General features: G+C 39.6%; 1 protein-coding gene across 2 annotated transcripts in view; it reads right to left on the reverse strand.

Moving 5' to 3' along the window:
- Positions 1-21542, reverse strand: part of MAN1A1 (mannosidase alpha class 1A member 1) — a 179913-nt gene that overhangs the window by 119858 nt on the left and 38513 nt on the right. For both annotated transcript variants that reach the window (XM_033867667.2, XM_019951906.3), the window contains 2 exons: positions 12269-12365; positions 9605-9720 (listed from right to left, as the gene is read on the reverse strand). In XM_033867667.2, the coding sequence (XP_033723558.1) occupies positions 9605-9720; positions 12269-12365 (213 nt within the window). The remainder of the gene's footprint in view (positions 1-9604; positions 9721-12268; positions 12366-21542) is intronic.

A 21542-nucleotide genomic window follows, 5' to 3' on the forward strand; every position in this document is an offset into this window, starting at 1 on the left:
GCCCACACACACTAAAGCCAATCTACTGACACCATGTTGTGTGTGGTAAAGGAGAGTACAACGTTTACTGTGGGGCACTAAGCAACAAGAATGAGCAGCACGTGCTCAAAAGACCGGAACTCTCGATGGCTTTCAGGGGAGGGGTTTTAAAGGCAGTGTGAGGGAGGGGTGCAGGGTGTGTGATCAGTTCGTGCACCACTCTCGGACTGGTTGGCATCAAGGTGAAATTTCAAGCGTCATCAACCTTCTGGTTTCAAATGGTCTAGGGTCTATGTGCTTGTGGTCAGCAGTTTTCATCTGGTGTGGGCCTGCTTCCTGTAAAAAGAACATAGGAATGTGTGCCAGGCCTTTATGTATATCTTTCAGGGGACTGGGAACTCGGTGATTCTGCGATGTGGCGGATTTATAGTCTAACTTGCTACCAGTTTCCTGGCCCAACAGCTATTCTTTGTTTCTACATCTTCATATTTCCTGATCATTAACTCTTCAGCCAGCCTTTTGAGACTCAGGGGAGGCCTAGAAGACTAAAGAAAAAGGCTTTTGCTTCAGAGGATAGGGACAAAGGGGCTTGTGTATGGTTTTAGCTTCAAGCTTTTGTTAGCTTCTTTTCATGTTTGTTAGGCCTACCCAGTAACTGTTCACTTTTGCCTGGTGTCAAACAATTCGCTGAAATCACAGGGGCTAACAGCAAACTAATATATGGAGTCACATATCCAGCAGATCAGCTTAGTCACAATCATCTGAGATATTATTTCCTTTAACTAACAGTTATTAAGCAACTACTATGTGTCAGGCACTGTCCTAGGTTCTAGGGACATGGCAATGAAGACTCATAAGGTCCTCAAATTCATGGAGTCTACATTTTGGTGGGTGAAAACAATTCCAGAAGAAAAAAAAGAGGTATATTTTCTTTAATTTCCACATGCTTTCTCTAAAAAGGTATAAGGATCTAACAAATTAAAGCTAAGTAATTGCTTAAGTTAAAAAAATTTTTCAAAAAATTTCTTGCAAAAGGAAGTCATGAATATTACTTGGGAGAGACACATACTAGGCCAGACTTAGGCAAAAGCATCATAATATAAGACTCTGGTGAGTTCGTTCAATTGTATTTCATAATTTGTAATATGCACCTAATACAATTTGATTAAAGTACTTTACATGGGAAAAATTTATCTGTGATGTGTATTACTCTGAATGAGTATTACATAAATATTGGTAAAAGCTTTAATATTCCACAAAATTACTGATAAGGAAAGAGAAAGCGAATCGTTAATTTGTTTTGGCTCACACAGCTATACTTCTTATGTCTAAAGGTAACAATGTCTAATAATAAAATCTAATAAATAAACCCCTCAAATCCTATCATTCTCAATTTGTACTTGTGTTTTTCAGTTTTTAAACCTAAGAATAGTCCTCCACGTTTCTGCCTACTAAGTCTGTTAAGATGATTTTATATTCTTATACTAGCTTTGGCTTCATTTGATACACATTCATTCTCTTTTCCTCCTATGAAAATTTTGGATAATCAGGACTTTTATATAAACATCTGATGAAAATTACTGCATGGTAGAAGACTGAGCCATGTCAAACACCATCATAAATACATCTTCAGCAAGACATCAGTCACCTACTGGGTACAACCAGTTATTGATCCAGCAATGTATTCTAGAACCTAAATTCTATTTATCTTCCGCTGTCTGTAAGATACTGAGAGACGGTTTTGCAAAGTGCCACGCTCAAGGTCAGTGCTCTGTCTTTTGAATTTCTCGGATCTAACGGTTTGGTGAGCCTATCCAAGAAGCAAATCTGGCTTGTTAGTGAATCCATACAGGTTCCCAGTTACTTGTGTTCTTGTCTTTCAAGATCTCGCTCAGGAAGTCACATCACCATTAGTTGTATTCAACAGTCATCATATCTACCTTCTTTTGAAAACCAAAATTACATTTGAATTCCCAGCATATAATATTTTCTACTTTTTTTTTTTCCAAAGTTAAATCTAAATTATTTAGAAACCTTAATTTGAGAGCTCTTAACATTTTGGGTTATATTATGTTTTAGGTCAGCAGACTGAAATTTATACACTTCAGGTCACTCTTTACAGATCCTTTGATGAAAAACACTAAGAAGATAAAAACATAAATTGGCTGGCTCGACTGCGGGCAGCAGACTATCAAAACACTACCTTAGAGTCAGAAAGACCTGGGACTGAAGGTTGGTTCAGGAGCCCACTGAGTGCAAGATCTCAGGCAAGTCACATATTCTCTCTGAGCCTTGGTTTTCTCATTTGTAAAAAGGGACAGCGCATTTCGTACAAGGCGCTACAAGTCCATGAATGTAAAGCACCATGCACAATGCCTGCCACAGGTAAAGTACTCAATGAAATAAGTGCCATTACCGCTGCACAAAAGCTCAGCTTAAGTAAACCAATAAGGCCTAGCTTCCTCAGGGGTTCTTGGAAAATCAGAAACTCCAGAATCATCATCTTCTAAATACTAGAATGCAAACTGATATACCTTCTCTGACTCTCATGGGAGTCATGTTTCAAATCCTCTTTTGAAATACAGTATCCTGACCAAGCTTCTTTTTGGGCTTGATACAATTTATACGATATCTGGGTTTTCAAAAGTGAACTTCTACAATCTGAGGGTTTGAGGCCAATCTTATAAACTTCTGACTCTGATTTCCATTAAAATAAACTTATTAAATCTAAATGAAGATATGCATCCTATTAATATTCATGCAGCATTTTTTAAGATGTTCTAAAACTTTTCCAGTGACTTACCCTAATGACAGGAGCGGGGTTAGGGCAGGCAGAGAACAGTACGTAAAGGAGGGAAGCCCCAAACAGACTGCAACACTAAAATCTTTTGGATTTATCTTAACAATGTAGATTTTGTAGTCTCCTTCAATCTGTGTTTGTTTTAAATGAGATTAAATCCCTTAAATCTTTAAGTAAGGTCACATTCCAGGAATATGCCCCACGTAGTCCATGGCTTCTAGTACATAGCTGTATGTGAGCACCAGTTTGAGAAGCAGATCCAGTCTTTGTTTAAACTGCACGTACCTGCTAGTTAATTTCACAATTGATGAGCAAGTGGAAGGTGAATATTTTTGGCTTAAGGCCTACCCACAAAACCATGTGGACTGGAGAAACCGCTCTTTCACTTTGAGTTTCCTCTATCAACAGCCTTTGAATCAAAGAACACACTTAACCAGAATCATACATAAATTTAATAAAATATATGGTATAATTAAGTTTACATCTAAAATCAAGAGGTGAAATCATGGAAAAACTAGGCTTCACTACTTATCTCTCATATTGCTTTAGATGTCTTAGACTGATAATTTCCACCTTAAGTTTATCCCTTTCTTTAGTATTGCTGTCCTCTGGCTTACTATACGTATATGTAAAATTATGAGATAAAGTGATAAAACTTGCTAAAATGGAAAAAAGTTTAATTCAATAAACCATTTTGAATGGCTCCCTCCCCCCACCCTTCACGTTATCCTCCACCTCTCTACTGGGAAAGGTGTCCTTCAAATAAACAGATCAGGCGCTCACAGGCATGAAGAATCTAACCATATCCAGACAAGAGGGAAAGTGAACACTTCAAAATCCCTGTTTCAACCTGAGTGCCTAAAAGATCAACCTCTTACAAGATAGTATTTTAAATAACTCAGAGAAATTAGGTTGTATTTTTTATAAGCAACTTATTTACCAAAATTATCTATAAAATGATAGATTTTAGTAGATTTTAGTAAGTGAAATAATGGGCTTGACCATTTTAATAACAAATTCAGGTTGGAGAACAGATTCAGCCACAGTTTTTGACTGCAGAACTACAGAGGCGCAGACTTTCCTTGAAGAATAGATATATTGTTTCTTTGCACCTTCAGGCCTTATGATAATTATTCAGAATCAAACCTGCATCAAGTTTAAGGAATTCTTCTTAATTCTTTTTTTTTTTTTTTTTTTTTTTTTTGCTGTACGCGGGCCTCTCACTGTTGTGGCTTCTCCCGTTGCGGAGCACAGGCTCCGGAGGCACAGGCCCAGCGGCCATGGCTTACGGGCCCAGCCGCTCCGCGGCATGTGGGGTCATCCCGGACCGGGGCACGAACCCGTGTCCCGTGCATCAGCAGGCAGACTGTCAACCACTGCACCACCAGGGAAGCCCTCTCCTTAATTCTTAACTTATGATTCCATACAGCAGGGCAGGTCTGATTGATTGCATTAAATTGAAAAAGACTTCTTGGAAAAGAACTTTCATTTTCAGAAATATCTTAATCCTCTTCTCAGTGTTTGGCCCCAATTATTAGAGCTGTTTTTTTTAAAGAGTATTTCTCTGAGCCCTAAGATCAGAGAATACTTCTTTGCTAGCTATTCCTCCAAACATCCTGTCAGCTTTCTACTCAATGAACTATAAGCGAGGAACAAGCAAGCATTAATAACAACTGTCCCACTACAAACCAATGCAATAACAGTTTAGTAACAATTGCTCCGCTACTAACATATGGTAACTATCCTTTACCTTACTGAGAACCAGTGGAAACATGAGATTTTACAAACTCATTGCTTAAAGAGAGGTTATTGTCTATAAGCCTTGCCTATGTTTAGGCTTAGCATACACATTCATTTATAAATGGTACTTTAAAGTATGTGTTGTATTAACATTCTGAGGATTACAACTCCTTTTAACAGATTAAATAGCAACATTAAACTTTATAGCTTAGTATAACATATGTCTGAGCAGCTTTTAACTTCATATTTAAGTAACATGATAAATCTCTTTAGATGAACAAAGTGCAAATTCTTTGGGCCACAAAGATAGGCAAGATCAACATCTTCTCTCTGTCAGTAGATTGGTTTTACCACGAAGGTCCAGAAGCACCCTCAAGTAGCAGTGCAATCTATATATCACTAATTATGGTCAGAGGGAACAGATCCGTATCCTTATAGCCAAAACCCAAATCATCACCCTTGGCAGACACTGATTAGCATTCGGATAGAAAATATTAAATAACTCCATCCGACAGGATAATTAACTCAGTTATCTGCACCATTAGGATGTAATGCTGCTCTAAAACAGAGCTTTTACAGGAGCAATACTAAGGCAAATGTCACTTCTTTCATGCTCCATGGCATGGAGCTCTGGACCTAAGTCAAGAACTCATTCAGGCATTCAAGAAGATCCAAAGTTGCTTTTTGAGGTCCATTTACAACCTTCAGATAGAGAACCCTACAGCTTATTTTCCTGAAGAATAGGATGGCATTCCGGTTGGATAAGAGACCAATCTGGACCTTTAAAGTAAAAAATAAAGTCACTGTTGCCACCAATACCTCTGTTATTTTTCAGGAAAAAAAACGGTGTAATTGTTGACATAATCCCTTGAATCTGTGGGTAGAACGAGTGAATATAAGACAAATTCTCTAATGGGACACAATAAAACCAACTAGAAAATTGTAAGTTGAAGCACTTTAAGATGTTTAGGAGATGGGACTTTCCCGGTTGCACAGTGGTTAAGAATCTGCCTGCCTGTCAAGGGGACACGGGTTCGATCCCTGGTCCAGGAAGATCCCACATGCCATGGAGCAACTAAGCCCATGTGCCACAGCTACTGAGCCTGTGCTCTAGAGCCTGAGAGTTACAACTACTGAGCCCGTGTGCCACAACTGCTGAAGCCCACGCACCTAGAGCCTGTGCTCCAAAACAAGAGAAGCCACTGCAATGAGAAGCATGCGCACTGCAACTAAGAGCCACAACTACTAAGCCCGCTTGCCGCAACTAGAGAAAGCCCGCGAGCAGCAACGAAGACCCAACACGTTCAAAAAAAAAAAAAAAATGATTAGGAGAGTAAATCAAGATAGCTGTCTTGAATTTATGTTTGTTATTAATTTTAATATGGGAAGTATTATCATTTAGATATTATTGATAAACTTTTATATTTTCAAAGGAAAATACGGCAATACCCAAAGAAAGAACTGCAACAAATATGTTTCAAGACCTTTCAAATTAGGAATAGTAAAATAAACAGAAATTCGAGACCTGTGACTATGGCTTTTAAAAGTATATTTTTAAAGTATATTTTGAAGGGTATAACCCAAGACTATCAATAACAGTCTTTAAACGATATTTTTACATAAAAATCTTTTAACTCACTGAATAAAATCTTATAAAAATACAAAAATACAATTTTAAAGAAACAAAGCTCAGTATCTTAGCCATCACTCAACCTATAGCCTAATCCCTTTATCTTACAAGTAAGGAAGCCAAAGAATTTGCTCTTCTTCTCTTCTAAATACTCTGGGCTTCTCTGATGGTGCAGTGGTTAAGAATCCATCTGCCAATGCAGGGGACACAGGTTTGAGCCCTGGTCCGGGAAGATCCCACATGCCGCAGAGCAACTAAGCCCATGAGCCACAACTACTGAGCCTGTGCTCTAGAGCCCGTGAGCCACCACTACTGAGCCCAAGTGCCACAACTACTGAAGCCCGTGCGCCTAGAGCCCGTGCTCTGCAGCAAGAGAAGCCACCGCAATGAGAAGCCCGCGCACCGCAACGAAGAGTAGCCCCACTCGCCCCAACTAGAGAAAGCCCGCGTGCAGCAACAAAGACCCAATGCAGCCAAGAATAAAAAAATAAATTTATAAAAATAAATAAATAAATACTCTGATATCCTCTATTAGTTTCCCTCTGCTTCCTAATAGGTCCCCACGGTCCATGGAATACATTCATGTCACCTGCTCATGGTCTGAGGCCAGCCAACTGCCTTCTGTTACCTTGTCTATTACCTTGAGAGGCCTTTTTGCTTAGTCCTTTTAAATAAATGATTCCAGAGTTTCTCAGGCTACCACTGGGCATGAAAGCAAAGAACTGCTGCAGTATTTGGGGGAGGTTTGGGGCAGTAATGCTATATATGCCAGACAAGGGACCTGGACACTATTCGGGTCTCACGTCACTAAAGTCTACTTTCCCGTCTTCCATCATTAGACTCTGGAAGAATCTAGTTCTCATTCCCCTACCTTTCTGGAGGTGAGGGACGGCGGAGGAAACACATTTTCCATTCTCTCCTCCATATATAAGCTGAAGACAAGCTCATTATTATTTACTGGTAGGTAGCTGAATTTACTCAAAAATAACAAGGCAGGAAAAAAGTATTATTAAGAAATAAACCCTCAGAAGGAAATCTAATTTTTTGTTCATTGCCTTAATTTTTCACACTCAGTTCTATTGGTAATATCCGAGCTACCAGACGTCATATTCAACCAAAGAGCTGTAGAACCTTACAAAATCCCTCACTCCTTGGGCCTGTTTTCTCATATTTAAAATAAAAAGACTGAACACATCAATCTCCAAGGTCCCTTTGTATTGGAATACTGTCTCCTTTATATTCTAAATTCAATTATAAGGCAGATTAAACATAGACTCATCTGCTTGTACTTTAAGTCAGTGATCTCCAAAATGGGGTACATATGGCAATTAATTAGAGGAGTAGAAACAAAATATTAAAACTTTTAATTTATATACATTTTTAATCCAAAGAGGTAGGAAAAAGACTCTGCTTTATGCTACCTTTACACTCTGAACCATGCTGGTATTCTCACTTGGTCTGTGGGAGAACAGGAGCTCCACAAAGCAGAGGGGTCAGCAGGGAAACACCCTTTCTTTGTCCATTCTCAACATACAGCATGTTACTTGTGATTGGTTACGGAGATTTACAGACATTATCAAATGCTTACCAGATAGACAAGAGGCTTACAAGAATTTTTGCAAAGTAATCTCAGATTAAAAATAATACCAATAGTGAAATAAGTGAGGCAGAGAAAGACAAATATCACGATACCATTTATATGTGGAATCTAAAAAAATGACACAAATGAACTTATTTATGAAACAGAAATAGACTCACAGACATAGAAAACGAACTTATGGTTACCAAAGGGGAAAGGGGGAGGGATAAACTGGGAATTTGGGATTAACAGATACATACTACTATATATAAAATAGATAAACAACAAGGACCTACTGCATAGCACAGGGAACTATATTTAGTATTTTGTAATAACCTATAATGGAAAAGAATCTGAAAAAGAATACACACACACACACACACACACGTGTATATGTGCGTGTATGTATAACTGAACTTAAAAAAACACCAATAATGCAAACATAAGTGAATGACTCAAAAACACCAGGGTCAACTTTTCCTGTTCTTAAAACAAGCTCTCTGTCAACCTCATTACAAGGTAAAGCAATGACTGTGGAATTAGATTAGCTCTAACAAGATGTAGCCCTCCTTAATTATCAAGAAGTAGTATTAGAAGAGTCCACTGCCCTTAATTATGAACCTTTTCCTTGGTGTACAGTGGGTATTGAGGTTTGTTAAAAATGAAAGTACATATATGAAATTTAAAAAAAATATTTCATATATAAATTGACAAAAGGTTATACTGGGAATTCCCTGGCAATCCAGTGGTTAGGACTCTGAGCTTCCACTGCAGGGGGCATGGGTTCAATCCCTGGTCAGGGAACTAAGATCTCTCATGCACATGATGTGGCCAAAAGAAAAAAAAAAGTTTAAACTGATAAGGGTCTACAGTCAACAAAGGTTAAAGGCTTATTTATGGGAAAGTGGATGCAGCTGCTCCTGGATGCACGTGGAGTGTTGAGATGAGCTACTTCATGGTATTACTGACTCGGCAGCCATTTTGTTTTGCCAAGTGTCTTGCAGGGGCTTTAAACGGACACTAGCCCCTCATGCAAGAGTGTGCCCTCGATTAACAGCCCCAGAGTCCCAAGCAAATGTCAGTTCCTGATATGACTCCCTCTGTGATCATGTCTCCCCCACCTCCCAGGGCCTTCTCCTTGTGCACCCCTTAGAAAAGACCACTGTGGAGCTTACCAATTGGTTTGAATTGACCAATTTGGCCTTAGCTTTGGAACCCCAAAGCACTTCGCCCACTCTAATAACGGCATGTGCCCCAGGTCCTGTCTTTCTGTCTGTCTGTAGTCTGCCTTGATCTCCCTGTGTGGCCCCTGCGGGTGAGTCATGTACCTTCTCAGGACCTGTTAAGTAATAAACTTCTCTATTTCAATTTCTTTTGTGGTCTTTCATTGAACTGCAGCTCACCATGACACCCTGGGCTCCATTTAACAAACGTTCATCTAACAAAGTCACAATAATGCGCCATGGTGCAGTGCAAAAGCATGAGCACTGGAGTCACACAGACCTGTGTTAGGCTCACAGCCCCGACACACAACTAGCTGTGTGGTCTAGATAAGCCTCTGAGGCTCCGATTTCTAATCTGTAAAGGTGTGAAAATAATATCCATCTCACAGGGTTGTTGTGAGACTTGAACAAGAATACTTGGCACATGTAGGTCTTAATAAATATTAATTTCTTTTTCCTTACTCTTAGTTTGCCAAAAAACAAAGGCATGGATTTGTGTAATAAGGGAGGGCAAGTTAAGAATATAGTATGATACTACTTAAAACTGCATTATTTGTTTCTGCTAGGGTACAGTACAATAATCTGCCCCCCAAGAGAATTTATTTATGTTAACTGAGATTTAAGAACTGAATTGGCAGCTTTTTTTAACTTACCATATTAAAATTTAGATTTTCGTCAACCCATGCTTTTGCCTCTTCAAATTCGTCTTTCATTTTCATAATAAAAAGTGTATCTAGGGCATCTACTATTGTTGCTCCTTGGATATTACCTGAAAATATCAGAAAAATATTTACTCAGTAAAACACCTTTGACAGATCCATACATGCACATTGACCACACCTTGGAAAGGAAGTGGATAATACTGAATTTACTGGTAAACCAGAATACTGAACACAGTCTAAACATCTTTCAGTGAAAGAAAATTGAAAAGTTGCATCAAAACCAAACTAAAAACTATCACAGGCTATAGATTGGTACACTAATCTTTAAAGTCTCTTCTGAGTTGCAGAAAATGAATCTCTTAGAAATTTCATTTGGGATTACATTCTCTAGCAAGAAAAAAAAAAAGACCTGAAACCAAGGAGCAACACACTTATTAATTTTAATGTAATTACATCAAAGTGCACCTGTGCAAAACTCTTAAACTATAAATAGATCTAAAATTGTTTAGTGATAGCTCTAAGAAACCATTACTCAAAAATGGAATTCTACCCCCTCTTTTTGCAGCCCTGACTGATCCTAACCTCTCCTCCCATCCTCCTAGCCAGTCGTGACTCTCATGTATTTCCTCTGAACTCCCTCGGCAGGAAGACTTTACATTGCTCTTGCACTCACCACTTTCTGTTTTCCATTATAACTACTTTTATGCATCTCCTTTTAGTCTGTAAACTTCCTTAGAATAGAGAAGTCATGTCTTATTCACCTCCACATTCCATACTAAGAGACTCAGTATGTTTTTAAGGCTTAATAATAAATTAAAAAACTATCACTGTATTAACAGAGAGCCAAGTAATCTCTTCGATAAAGACTATGGCGGGCTTCCCTGGTGGCGCAGTGGTTGACAGTCCGCCTGCCGATGCAGGGGACACGGGTTCGTGCCCCGGTCCGGGAGGATCCCGCACGCCATGGAGCAGCTAGGCCCGTGAGCCATGGCCGCTGAGGCTGCGCATGCGGAGCCTGCGCATGCGGAGTGTTCCGCAACGGGAGAGGCCACAGCGGTGAGAGGCCCGCGTACCGCAAAAAAAAAAAAAAAAAGACTATGGCAAATTTACACAAAACTGACTTCTTAATACCGTGAACAACTTATAGAGATAAAAGCAAAAATAGAATTAAAATTTTTTAAAAGTTATAGTAAACAATAAAAAATTAGGACCTTTGAGTCTGCATGAAGTTTCTGAGTTTCTCTCTTCAATTCCTACCTCCCATCACCCATGTTAACTAGTCACCGTGTCCTCAAAAACACTACTCTAGTAACATCTGAAATCACTTGTACTGCCATGACTCCAGGTGTGGCTCTTTTCATCTCTAAAGTGTGTCACTGTGATCGACCAGCCAGCCTTTTCCCCACTCTTCCAGCTCTCCCTAACCATTCCTGCAATGCCTTTCTCCCTACCAGAGAGCCTATGGTTCTTCAGAACTTCCTATGAATATCTATTGAACCACCTGGTGCTTTGATAATTCACTATCTACACATACGTCTTCTGCACTAGGTCATGAACTTTGCAGAGACTTGTATTGTGTTTCTTAACACCAGTGCTGGAAAGAGAGCCAAACACATGGAAGGTCCTAAATAAATGGAAAAGCATAATGGGGTGATTAGGAGCAGACTCTGACCTTAGCCACATGTGGGTTCAAGTCCCAGCTCAGCCAGTTAGTAGGTGGCTAACACTGGGCAAGCTGTTCTCTCAGCTTCGTATTTCTCATCTATAAAATACATATAATAATGAGGTTAAATGAGAAGATGCACAAATGGCACGTGGCACATAGTGTCAGCTGATACTGTTGTTATATGATTTGATACTATTTAACACCTTTAGTTAAAGTATAGAAAGTCACCTTTTCTATGGTGAATTCAGAAGCATCAGACCAAGGTTCCCTCCTCTTCATCCTGTTACTTATAGACAAAATTGTGGGAACTGAAGAGGAATTGAGTTCAGTGAGAAGGGCACTGGGTAGCTCTGTGACCCAAGGAATCTACCTAACACTTCTGTTACCTAGCTTCTGCACCTCCACGATGGGAATGTTTTTAATACCTAGAGTACTCATCACAGAGGGATGCTGTGAGGACCAAAAGCAATAAAATGATGCCAAAGTGGATAAATGGAAGTTTAAATAACTGATGACTCCATCCTCACTTTCTCTTCCACTGCACAAAACAGGAGAAATTTAGAGCCAATGTTGAGAGTCACTGAGATACAGTGAAGGTCACCACGGCTGGCTGCCTTGGCCAGCTTATTGATAAAGACACAGCTTTTACCTGACAGGAAGCAGTTAATGCAGCCAACAAATGCTCCTCTGCTTGGTACCACATGGGAGCTGAAAATCATGATACTGTGCCCATATCCATTAAATAAGGATCTCTGGAAGTGTGCCCCAGGCATCAGTATTTTTTCAAGGGATGCAGGTGGTTCTAAAGTGCAGCCAGTGCTCTGTCTGAAGGACACACTATGCACATTCCCTGCAGACAACTCCATCAGGTATGCAAGTTTCCTAGCAACACAGTCTGGAGGATCACACACACTTTTTCCATCACCCACAAGTTCAGTCGATTGGAGAGAAGTTACTGTCAGTAAGGAGCCAAAGCACACTCTACTCACCAAACAAACTGCTTGAATGGCCTCCTTTTGATACAGGCTTCAGTTCATTTTTTCCCCAGGCATAACGTTTATAATTATTCCAAGCATGTTTCATCATCTGAGAAAAGAAATGAAAACGGGATTATATTTTGAATTTGAGATGTTTTTGTTTCAAAATAGATCATATATTGAAGACCTAAAGGTTAAAACATTAAAACTCACTGCTTTGTTAAAAGGATGATAATTAAAAGGGTGACAAAGGGTATGAATAAGCTGGAACACACACATAACACACAAATACACATCATCCCTTTATGTTTACAAGTGGAGATTTTTTTAATCCATTTAATCCTATTTCATATACATATTTTCAAAAGTCAGTTCTCAGAAACTTAGCTTATCATAAAAGGATGAACCATTCTTACATTTATCTATTTCATCCTCATGATGCATTAAATCTGCAGAGACTGCATACTTAAAATTCACATTTTTGCATAAGGTTCTCTGTACTTAGTATATAGACAAATATCCAAAAGTTATGACTTTAAACACTTTGATGTATCTTGACCAAGTCTATATGGAGAAATATTTTTAAATATCTATAGGAAATGAAAAAAAGAAACTCTACGGGTATACATAGATTTTGGAAAACTTCAGCTTAGTATAATTAATCTTTAATTGCATACATATCTGTGTGCACATATGTAACTGAAGACTAATTCTACATATTCCCAACCTAGACTCCTTGTACCAGGAATGTTTTTAAAGCCTCAAACTCTCTGCCATAAATCAGTTGTATACCTTTTTTAATTTTAACAAAATTAATTTATCTACATATAATGAAAACCAATCAATTTCTCCTGACTTATAGACCAATTTCTGACCTATTGTGCTAGATATTAACTCTAGCAGAAAGTGAATAATTTTCAAGGGGAGAAATTGTTCTCTAAGAACCTATCAAAGTTATACAAAAATTTGTATAACTATCGTGTAATAGTTGTACAAATTTTTTTCAATGACTCCAAGAATATACTGTAGATAATTATTTTTGCATACTTTTTATTAAAAGCGTTGAGGACTCCTCACCTGTCTAGAATTTATTCATGCCACTATTCCCAATCCATTAGCAACAGTAATTAAAATATGGACATAATCTGGAAATATTCTAATCTGGCTCCATATTTTAAAATATCTTAAAAAGCATCACATAAAGTATAAATACTATGTAAAGGCTGTTTATCACTAAAAATCTGCAGTGAGATCAATACAATTTTATTAATAAGAAAGTCTTCATATGTCCCTGAAAACAATAATGCACACCTTTCTTTAATCAATTTGTATATTTTCTTCCTATCTCACCAGTACTGCTACTAATAATAGCTACCAAAAAATCTGTACTATCTGCTGGGTACTCTGCTAAATGCTTTAAATTCAGTATAGTATTCAATTCTTGTTACAACGTTATGAAATGCGTTGTATTATCATTGTTTGGTAGATGAAGAAACTGAGACTTTTAGAAGTGAAAACACAAACAACTTTACTCAAAGTCATGACATTTCTCCACAGCTGTGGAGCCAGGGTTCATCCCTGTGTTGGTCTGACTCCAAAGCCAACGGCATTAACCATACACTGCATCAACTTCCTTTAATGAGTCGGCAACAGAATCTTCCTTTGATGAATCAGATTGCTGATCTTCTAACAATCAATAGAATGTGGATCTCGTAGTGTTTTTGAGATTTTCTCTTATAAATTAATTTTGTTGGACAGTATAAAAGGTTTGAAGGTAAAATAACCTGATTTATAATCCCTATCGTATCACCAATTAGTCTCATAATCATGGATGAGTCACAGTTTTGCGAGACTTTCTTTATCTGAAAACTTGGGATCATAATTCCTCACAGGGTGCATGTAAGGATTACATGAGCATGTAATGTGGCCTGTGTGATGGCTCCCGGCACACATGGCGAATAATCACACGCTTATTGAATTTTAAGCCTATATTGAGATCAATTAAATTCACATCACAGAAACAGAAACCAATGAGCCTCTGAAAAGACTAGGTACATGAACACTAGGTATAAAAACACCTTGAGATTACATCTCAATTTGACTTGGTTTTCCCATTAAATGTACTGTATTTGGTAAACTCTTCATTCCTATTCCAAGGATAAATTCAGAAGCTTTTGGAATACACCTGATGCAAGAACAGAAAAAAAAAATGTTATGATGATTTGTTTCAGCTCCAAGTCTGAATCGAAACCAGTGCCATGTACTATTAATAACTCAAAGACAGCAGAAAACTTTCCTATAGAAGACTGTTGTCCAAAATTATCATTTATACAATGTACCACTAGAACAGAACCTCTCTGAGTTACCACTGTAGTATATATTAACTTTCCTTATCTCGTTTTCCCCCAAAGAGAAAATCTGACACCAACTGCTTATCTGCCTACATTTCAAAAGTTGCTGTGACCCATTTCTCAAAATGGGCTCCTCATCCCATGGGATTTCTATGTGCAAAGTTAGAAAAGAAAAAGAAAACAATGTGGTCAAAGTGCCCTGTATGGAGCTCTAAGAGTGGTTTCTCCAAGAATCTGTGAAATGAGGAACAGCCATATTGGTCATGGATTCCAGTGGTTGGTCACCTCTGGAAATGATTTACCACTTTAAAGCCAAATAAGACTTCATGTGTGTGTTTGTGTCTGTGTGTGTGTAGAACAACAATGAGATTAAATTCACAGGTCATATATACAATCAACTTTGTAACTCAGATTTATGACATACAAATATATGAAAGCATCAAAATGCTACTAGCCTCTAATTTTACAGTATTAAGCCACTAGCCAGCTAAGGGACCATGAGAATGAAAGCATTTACTCTTTCCAGACTCAGTATGCTCAGGAGCTGACAGGACAAGAAGGTCACTTTTAAAATTCAACCACAAAGATGTCCATAGATAGGATTAATCCTTCATCTTCATAGGCTCCTTCATTTTGTTTCGTAGTCTTTCATCACTTTAATCAGGGTTAGGCAGCCTGACATCTGAGGTAGAAAGATTAAAACAGGCCTAATTCCATGTTGATTAGGATTTCAAACTCCATACTGAAACCCTAATAAAAAAAAGATAAACTGAAAACAAACCAAAGATTTTTGTTTGAATTTTATTTTTTCCTGAATATTCATATTTGCATTGGTCATACAGCTAACATACAGTGTGAAGGGAAATAAATGCGATTTTGTAATAGTAATCCTTTGTTTTGACCCAGAGAAGCTGGAATTAGGCATGAAATATCCAAAAAATAGCATGACTTCTCCTTGACTCTATGCTTATTGAAGATTCTTTGATTAGCACTTTGTTATCAATTGGCATCAGGGCTGCATAATTAGTGCCACTTATTGAGTGTCCGCTACACTATGCGTGATAAGATGCTAAAGGACCAGCAGGGAAATGTACATGAGTCTATCATGCTTATAATCTAATAGATAAGATGGAAGCTTAACGTTATCCCTTCTTACACACTCACAAATGTTTATAAATATGAGAACAATAAGAAAAGCAATTAAATGTTGTGCATAACTCCATGAAAGGATGCTCAACAACACTAATCATTAGAGAAATGCAAATCAAAACTACAATGAGGTATCACCTCACACTGGTCAGAATGGCCATCATCAAAAAGTCTACAAACAATAAACGCTGGAGAGGGTGTGGAGAAAAGGGAACCCTCTTGCACTGTTGGTAGGAATGTAAATTGATACAGCCACTATGGAGAACAGTATGGAGGTTCCTTAAAAAACTAAAAATAGAGCTACCATATGATCTAGCAATCCCACTCCTGGGCATATATCTGGAAGATGAAAACTCTTAATTTGAAAAGATATATGAACCCCAATGTTTACAGTGGCACTGTTCACAATAGCCAAGACATGGAAAAACGTCTATCAACAGATGAACAGATAAAGAAGATGTGTTATATATATATATACAATGGAATATTACTCAGTCATTAGAAAGAAGTAACGCCACTTGCAGCACCATGGATGGACCCAGAAATTATCCTACTAAGTGAAGTCAGAGAAAAACAAGTATCATATGATATCAATTATATGTGGAATCTAAAGAAATGATACAAATGAACTTATTTACAAAACAGAAACAGAGTCATGGACATTGAGAACAAACCTATGGTTCCCAAAGGGGAAGGGTCGGGCAGGGACAAATTAGGAGTTTGGGCTTAACAGATACACACTACCATATATAAAACAGATAACAAGGACCTACTGGACAGCACAGGGAACGATATTCAGTATGTTGTAATAAAGTATAATGGAAAAGAATCTGAAAAGATTCAGTTAAAGTGATATAACTGAATCACTTTGCTGTACATCTGAAACACAACACTGTAAATCAAATATACTTCAATTTTAAAAAAATTTTGTAACTAACAGTTTGTTTCAATTTTATGTCCTAATCAAGGGCATGGGAAGCAATGAATAAAGAAAACTGTGCTTGAATTTCCCCAGGTATGTGTAGATTTCATAACCTACGTTTTTGTTGCTAAGAACTACCCTTAGCAAATGTTTTTATTTACTGATTCTTTAATCACATGATTTTAAGTTACTCATAAGGCACATTAAAAATCTTTTTGAAAATCTCACTCCTTTTTTTTCCAGACAGGTTTGATGAGGATTTGGCGCTTTCACTGCCTCTTTTAAAAAGCATACAAGTTCAAGTCCCACTTACAGGGCCATCCTGTGAGGTCTTATACAAAATCTCTATAGTCTGACAGTGTGATCTGGGTCCCTGGCCCCACCAGGGCCTGGTGCCTGACCCACAGGGAGACAACTGAGGGCTGGCCATGAGCCTTCGAGGTGAGGCACCCACAGTGTGACGCTCTCTCCAACGGATGGACCAACCCAATCATCTACTCTACCTAGGGGAGTATAACTGGGAGATAGTCACAGAGAATCCGGAGGCCAGAGAGTGATGTAGGAGCAGAGAAGTACAAATACATAAAGAAAAAAACCCACAAGAAAGAGTCACGAAGCAGTTGAAACCATGAGGGAGACGGAAGGCAAGGAGAGAAAAATAAGAAACTGGGAAGCAGGTATGGGGTGCTCGGTTAGTTACATGGTGCCCCAGGGGAGTTATGTTAGGTTTGTAGAGACTCTGTAAAACAGCAAACTATGCTGCTGAATGCTGACTGTTGATGAATTACCTTCCTCTCCTCCATGAGGCATGGCTCTTTGCCTGCTGAGACTGTTTACTTACTTCCCCGTGTGTCCTTATAGAAAATCCTCTTGTTTACTGAGGAGGAATGTATAAGAGCGGTCACAGGAGCAGGCATCTAACAAACTGGGCTCATATCTGAGCTCTGCCATCATCGGTGTGACTCTAAGTGAGACAATTAATCTCTCTGAGCCCACTTTCCACACCCATTAAAGGTACATAAATAAAACTACCAGTCCAGTGGCACTCACATTCCCGCTGTCCTAGAGGACATGAAGGAGCTGTATCTGGTTCAGCTGAGGACTAGGGCAGGGGCCAGTCTACCTCCCTGATTGCTGAAGTGGAAATTGGTGGCCTTCACTCTTAAAATTACACTTACAATGGATGCTTGGAACGACGCTGATTTTAAATGCCTGTCAGTAGTTTCCACCAAACTTTGTCTGACATTACTTGATTATCCCATGAAAGAAAGTAACGTCTGAAACTTCCAGATAAAAATCTCAACACAACACATTTTCAGGATCACTGTATCAATCTTCTTTCCTTTCATCTTTGGTGGAACAGGGAAATGGAAGAAAGGAAACAAGATTAAAAAGTATTTTCAGGGAATCAAGTCACAGCTTCACCGAACCCTTGCTTATCCACTGGAAAAAAAAATTTCTAGATATGTGAACACGCGACAACAATCTTGCCGCCCCTTCCTCTTATCTGGTGTGGTCCTGCTCCCTACATTTCCCTGTGGGAATGAAGACTGAGAGTGAGCCAGCAGGAGACCCTGGGCTGAGGATGCCATCCCAGGGAGCAAGGCAAGGCAGGTGGGCTTCAGCTGGGGGAGCCGGAGCCCTGCTGCCTAAGGGCCTGATCTCTCAGACTCTCAGTTTCTCATCTTTAAAAACAATAACTGAAGGAAACCAACGTCCCACTGAGGTGCAGGATGTTAACAGTGGAGGAGGTGCTGTGAACCTAAAACTGCTCTAAAAATGAAAGTCTGTATCCAAAAAAAAAAAAGAGAGAGAGAGAGAGAATAGCATTGTCTTCCTCACATCATGGTCTGGAGATCAAATCTGATAATGTCTGGCTGGAGGGAGACATCCAAAGAGTGTTCCTGGCCTTCATGCACATCTCCGCCTCACCGCCCCACCAGGTGCAGGAGTTAAACAGAGATAAGGGAGAGCAGTGCAAAGGAAAGCAGACACTGTGCTACACTCACAGCAGACAGGGCAATTCAGGGAGAGAAAAATTAACAGGGTAGGAAAGAGGTCAATGTCACTGAGAGGTGACAGAACGTAGAGCATGGTATAACTCTGCACTCCCAGACACTGCAAGCCTGGAGTCTACCACAATTACAGGCGTTTAGCATCCTCTTACCCTAAACGGTATTAGGATGCCACCTAAGACAGTACTGGGAAGATCCTCCCCTTAACACAGTGTCCTGGGAAAGCCCAGAGTCCAGCCACCTTCTATCTGTCCTCACCCAGAATGGAGAAAAACCCTCCCAGCCGTGATAGTTTCCAATTTTACCCCGTATCAAATTAAAACACTCATTCAGCACCTTGCTCAATTTATCTCTTTCGAAAGCTGAAATATATTAGTTCTCTCTCCCCTTCCCCAAGGCTGTTAAGGTATTCTATTTCCAAGGTTCTTTTTCCCAAAGTCACAATGACAATTACTACTTATTGAGTACTTATTGGTGGCAGGGCGTGAATTACAAAGATGATGGAGTAAGGGTGCCAGATTTAGGAAATAAAAACCTTGCATGGGACACACACATACTAAAAAAGCATTTATGTTTATCTGACATGCAAATTTAACAGAGTCCTGTATTTCATCCAGCAGCCCTAGTAGAGAGGGATAGGACACACTGAATCCTTGGTTCTGTGTCCAGGGCCAGCTCCCTGGATTGTGCCCTGCTCTGCCTTGGGCTCAAAAGAGGGACTGAAAATTCAAGGGCCAGACAGAAATAGAATGGTCAGGTTTAGGGCAACTGGAAATGACAGGGAATGAGGCCAAACAAGAGTGAAGGCCCTGGCTAAAGCCATTTAAAAAAATATTCTTAAAAAAAAATACTAAGCTTGCTTTCAAGGTTTGAGCCAGGTTTTCCAGGGGTCTAGAAAAAAAACAGTATGCTAGCTAAGGGGAAAAAGCATCCGTGAGCCACAGATGGCCCACAGACCAGCCGTCTGCACTGCAAGCCCTGGTTTCTGGGCACATGTCTAGACCTGACTGCTCTGTGCTTAGTAGGCCTGTGGGCATGTCGCTTCCCTCTGGCCCTCTCCCCTAGCTCAGGGAGCAGTGCCCAGCCCACTTCTGAGCCAGGCTGCCTTCTGTGCGTGCTCTCGACTGTCCAGGGCCTGCCAGGACATCAGTGCTGACTCTACCAAGAATTAGTGAGGTCCTCAAGACCTGAGATGTACAAAGCCTTATGCACACACCCCTCAGCAATCCTCTTACTGCTGGATGAGTGGTAGGTTCACACTTCAGAAAGCATTTATAATTCTAAATCCTACACTGTTCTACAAGTGAAATTGAAGAAGCTGTAAAGGAGAAAGTGCCTTAAATTTGTCCAACACCTGTAAGGCACTGGGAGGCGAACCTGATAACAATTTACCACACACTTAATCCTCCTTAATACCTCTGGGGTATTACTACCCCATTTTACAGATGAGGAAGCAGAGGCCTAGCATAGCACAAAGGAAGAGCGAGGCGTCAAACTCTCTCATTCTGATTCTTTTCCCTGCATCACTTAGGATGCCTTGACCTTTTTTTGCTGCTTGCAAACCTTAAGACGGTCAGCCACAGCCTCCGAGCTCTTCTGCTGCTCCATGCGCAGGGCCAGCCCTACCTGGGGTACAAAGAGACGCGGCTGGGCCTGGCAGCAAAACGGCACACACCAAGTTGGGCTTGTAAACTGGCTCCAGGACAGGACCTGGCAGCACCAGCTTTTCTTGCCTGCATTGTGTCCTTTAACCCTCAGGACCCTCCTTCCCTCCAATTCAGCTCTCTCTCCAGCTCTGTCTCCCAACTCTTCTCCTCTGGCTGTGCAGGCTACTTGGGCAGACAAGATGGCTCTGCCCTGCTCCGACCCTGCCCGTCCCTGGATTTATGGAGAACTGTGAATCCCTCTCCTTCACACCAAGCTGCTGACTGTGCTGACAGCTGCTCTCTTCAGCTGCGGTATTTCCTGAGCTTTATCACCACCACCAGAGCTAAGGGTGGCCAGTTTTTCTTTCCTCTTCTCCACTACTCTACTGCTTATTTCTTGTCTCTGTGTGCAATTTGTTACCACGCATCCCAGGCTGCCTCATAACCAAGGAGGGGATACACGTTCATATTTTCTTCAGATTCAGATGTCCTGAATTCTCCCACAGCCAATTTAGTATACTTTCTTTTTAAAGATAGCAGGAGATATATAAAGGAGTAATTATTTAATGCTAACATTGTATGAACCCTAATGGGCTAATGAACATTAATTCCCAATGAACTGAAAGAGCAGTTAGAGCAGTAATCTCTTTTGAAAAAGACTCAGAATGCCTGATAAGCCAGTTTTAAAAAATGAGAATTCCAGTTAATTGCCACTTGTAGAGGACAGATTGTCCTGTTTCTAAGAAGAATCTCACACTCCTAAGAAAAAGCCAGTTTTTCTAGGTCTAGCTCAGAGAATTGGGTTATATGCTATTTAATGGTTCTCTTTCTTTGTGACCAAATTCTGACATTATTTTATAAAACTCTGTGCTATTACCAAATGGAAGAGGGTAGAGGACACCCCTCAAAACCCCAAAACTTGACTAAAATGTAAGTATATAACTCTAAAATATTCGAAGAGGTAGTCATTTCACATCTCAAAAGTTGGCCATTAGAAAAACACTTGTTCATATGTGACTATCTAGTATATTTCGTTTTTGGAAAGCAGTACTGTTGGTGAGAATGTTTTCTGTACATAGAGAAAAGCTCTCGATCAGCGAAGGATCTATGACTTGCTGTTATTTACTTCTCAAAAATATCTGTCTCGTAGTTAATGACTGTAGTCTCTTTCCACAGAAGTTGTCACTCGAGTTTAAACACTCA

The sequence above is a fragment of the Tursiops truncatus genome, chromosome 12 (genome assembly GCF_011762595.2).
Source record: "Tursiops truncatus isolate mTurTru1 chromosome 12, mTurTru1.mat.Y, whole genome shotgun sequence".
Taxonomy (NCBI): Eukaryota; Metazoa; Chordata; class Mammalia; order Artiodactyla; family Delphinidae; genus Tursiops; species Tursiops truncatus.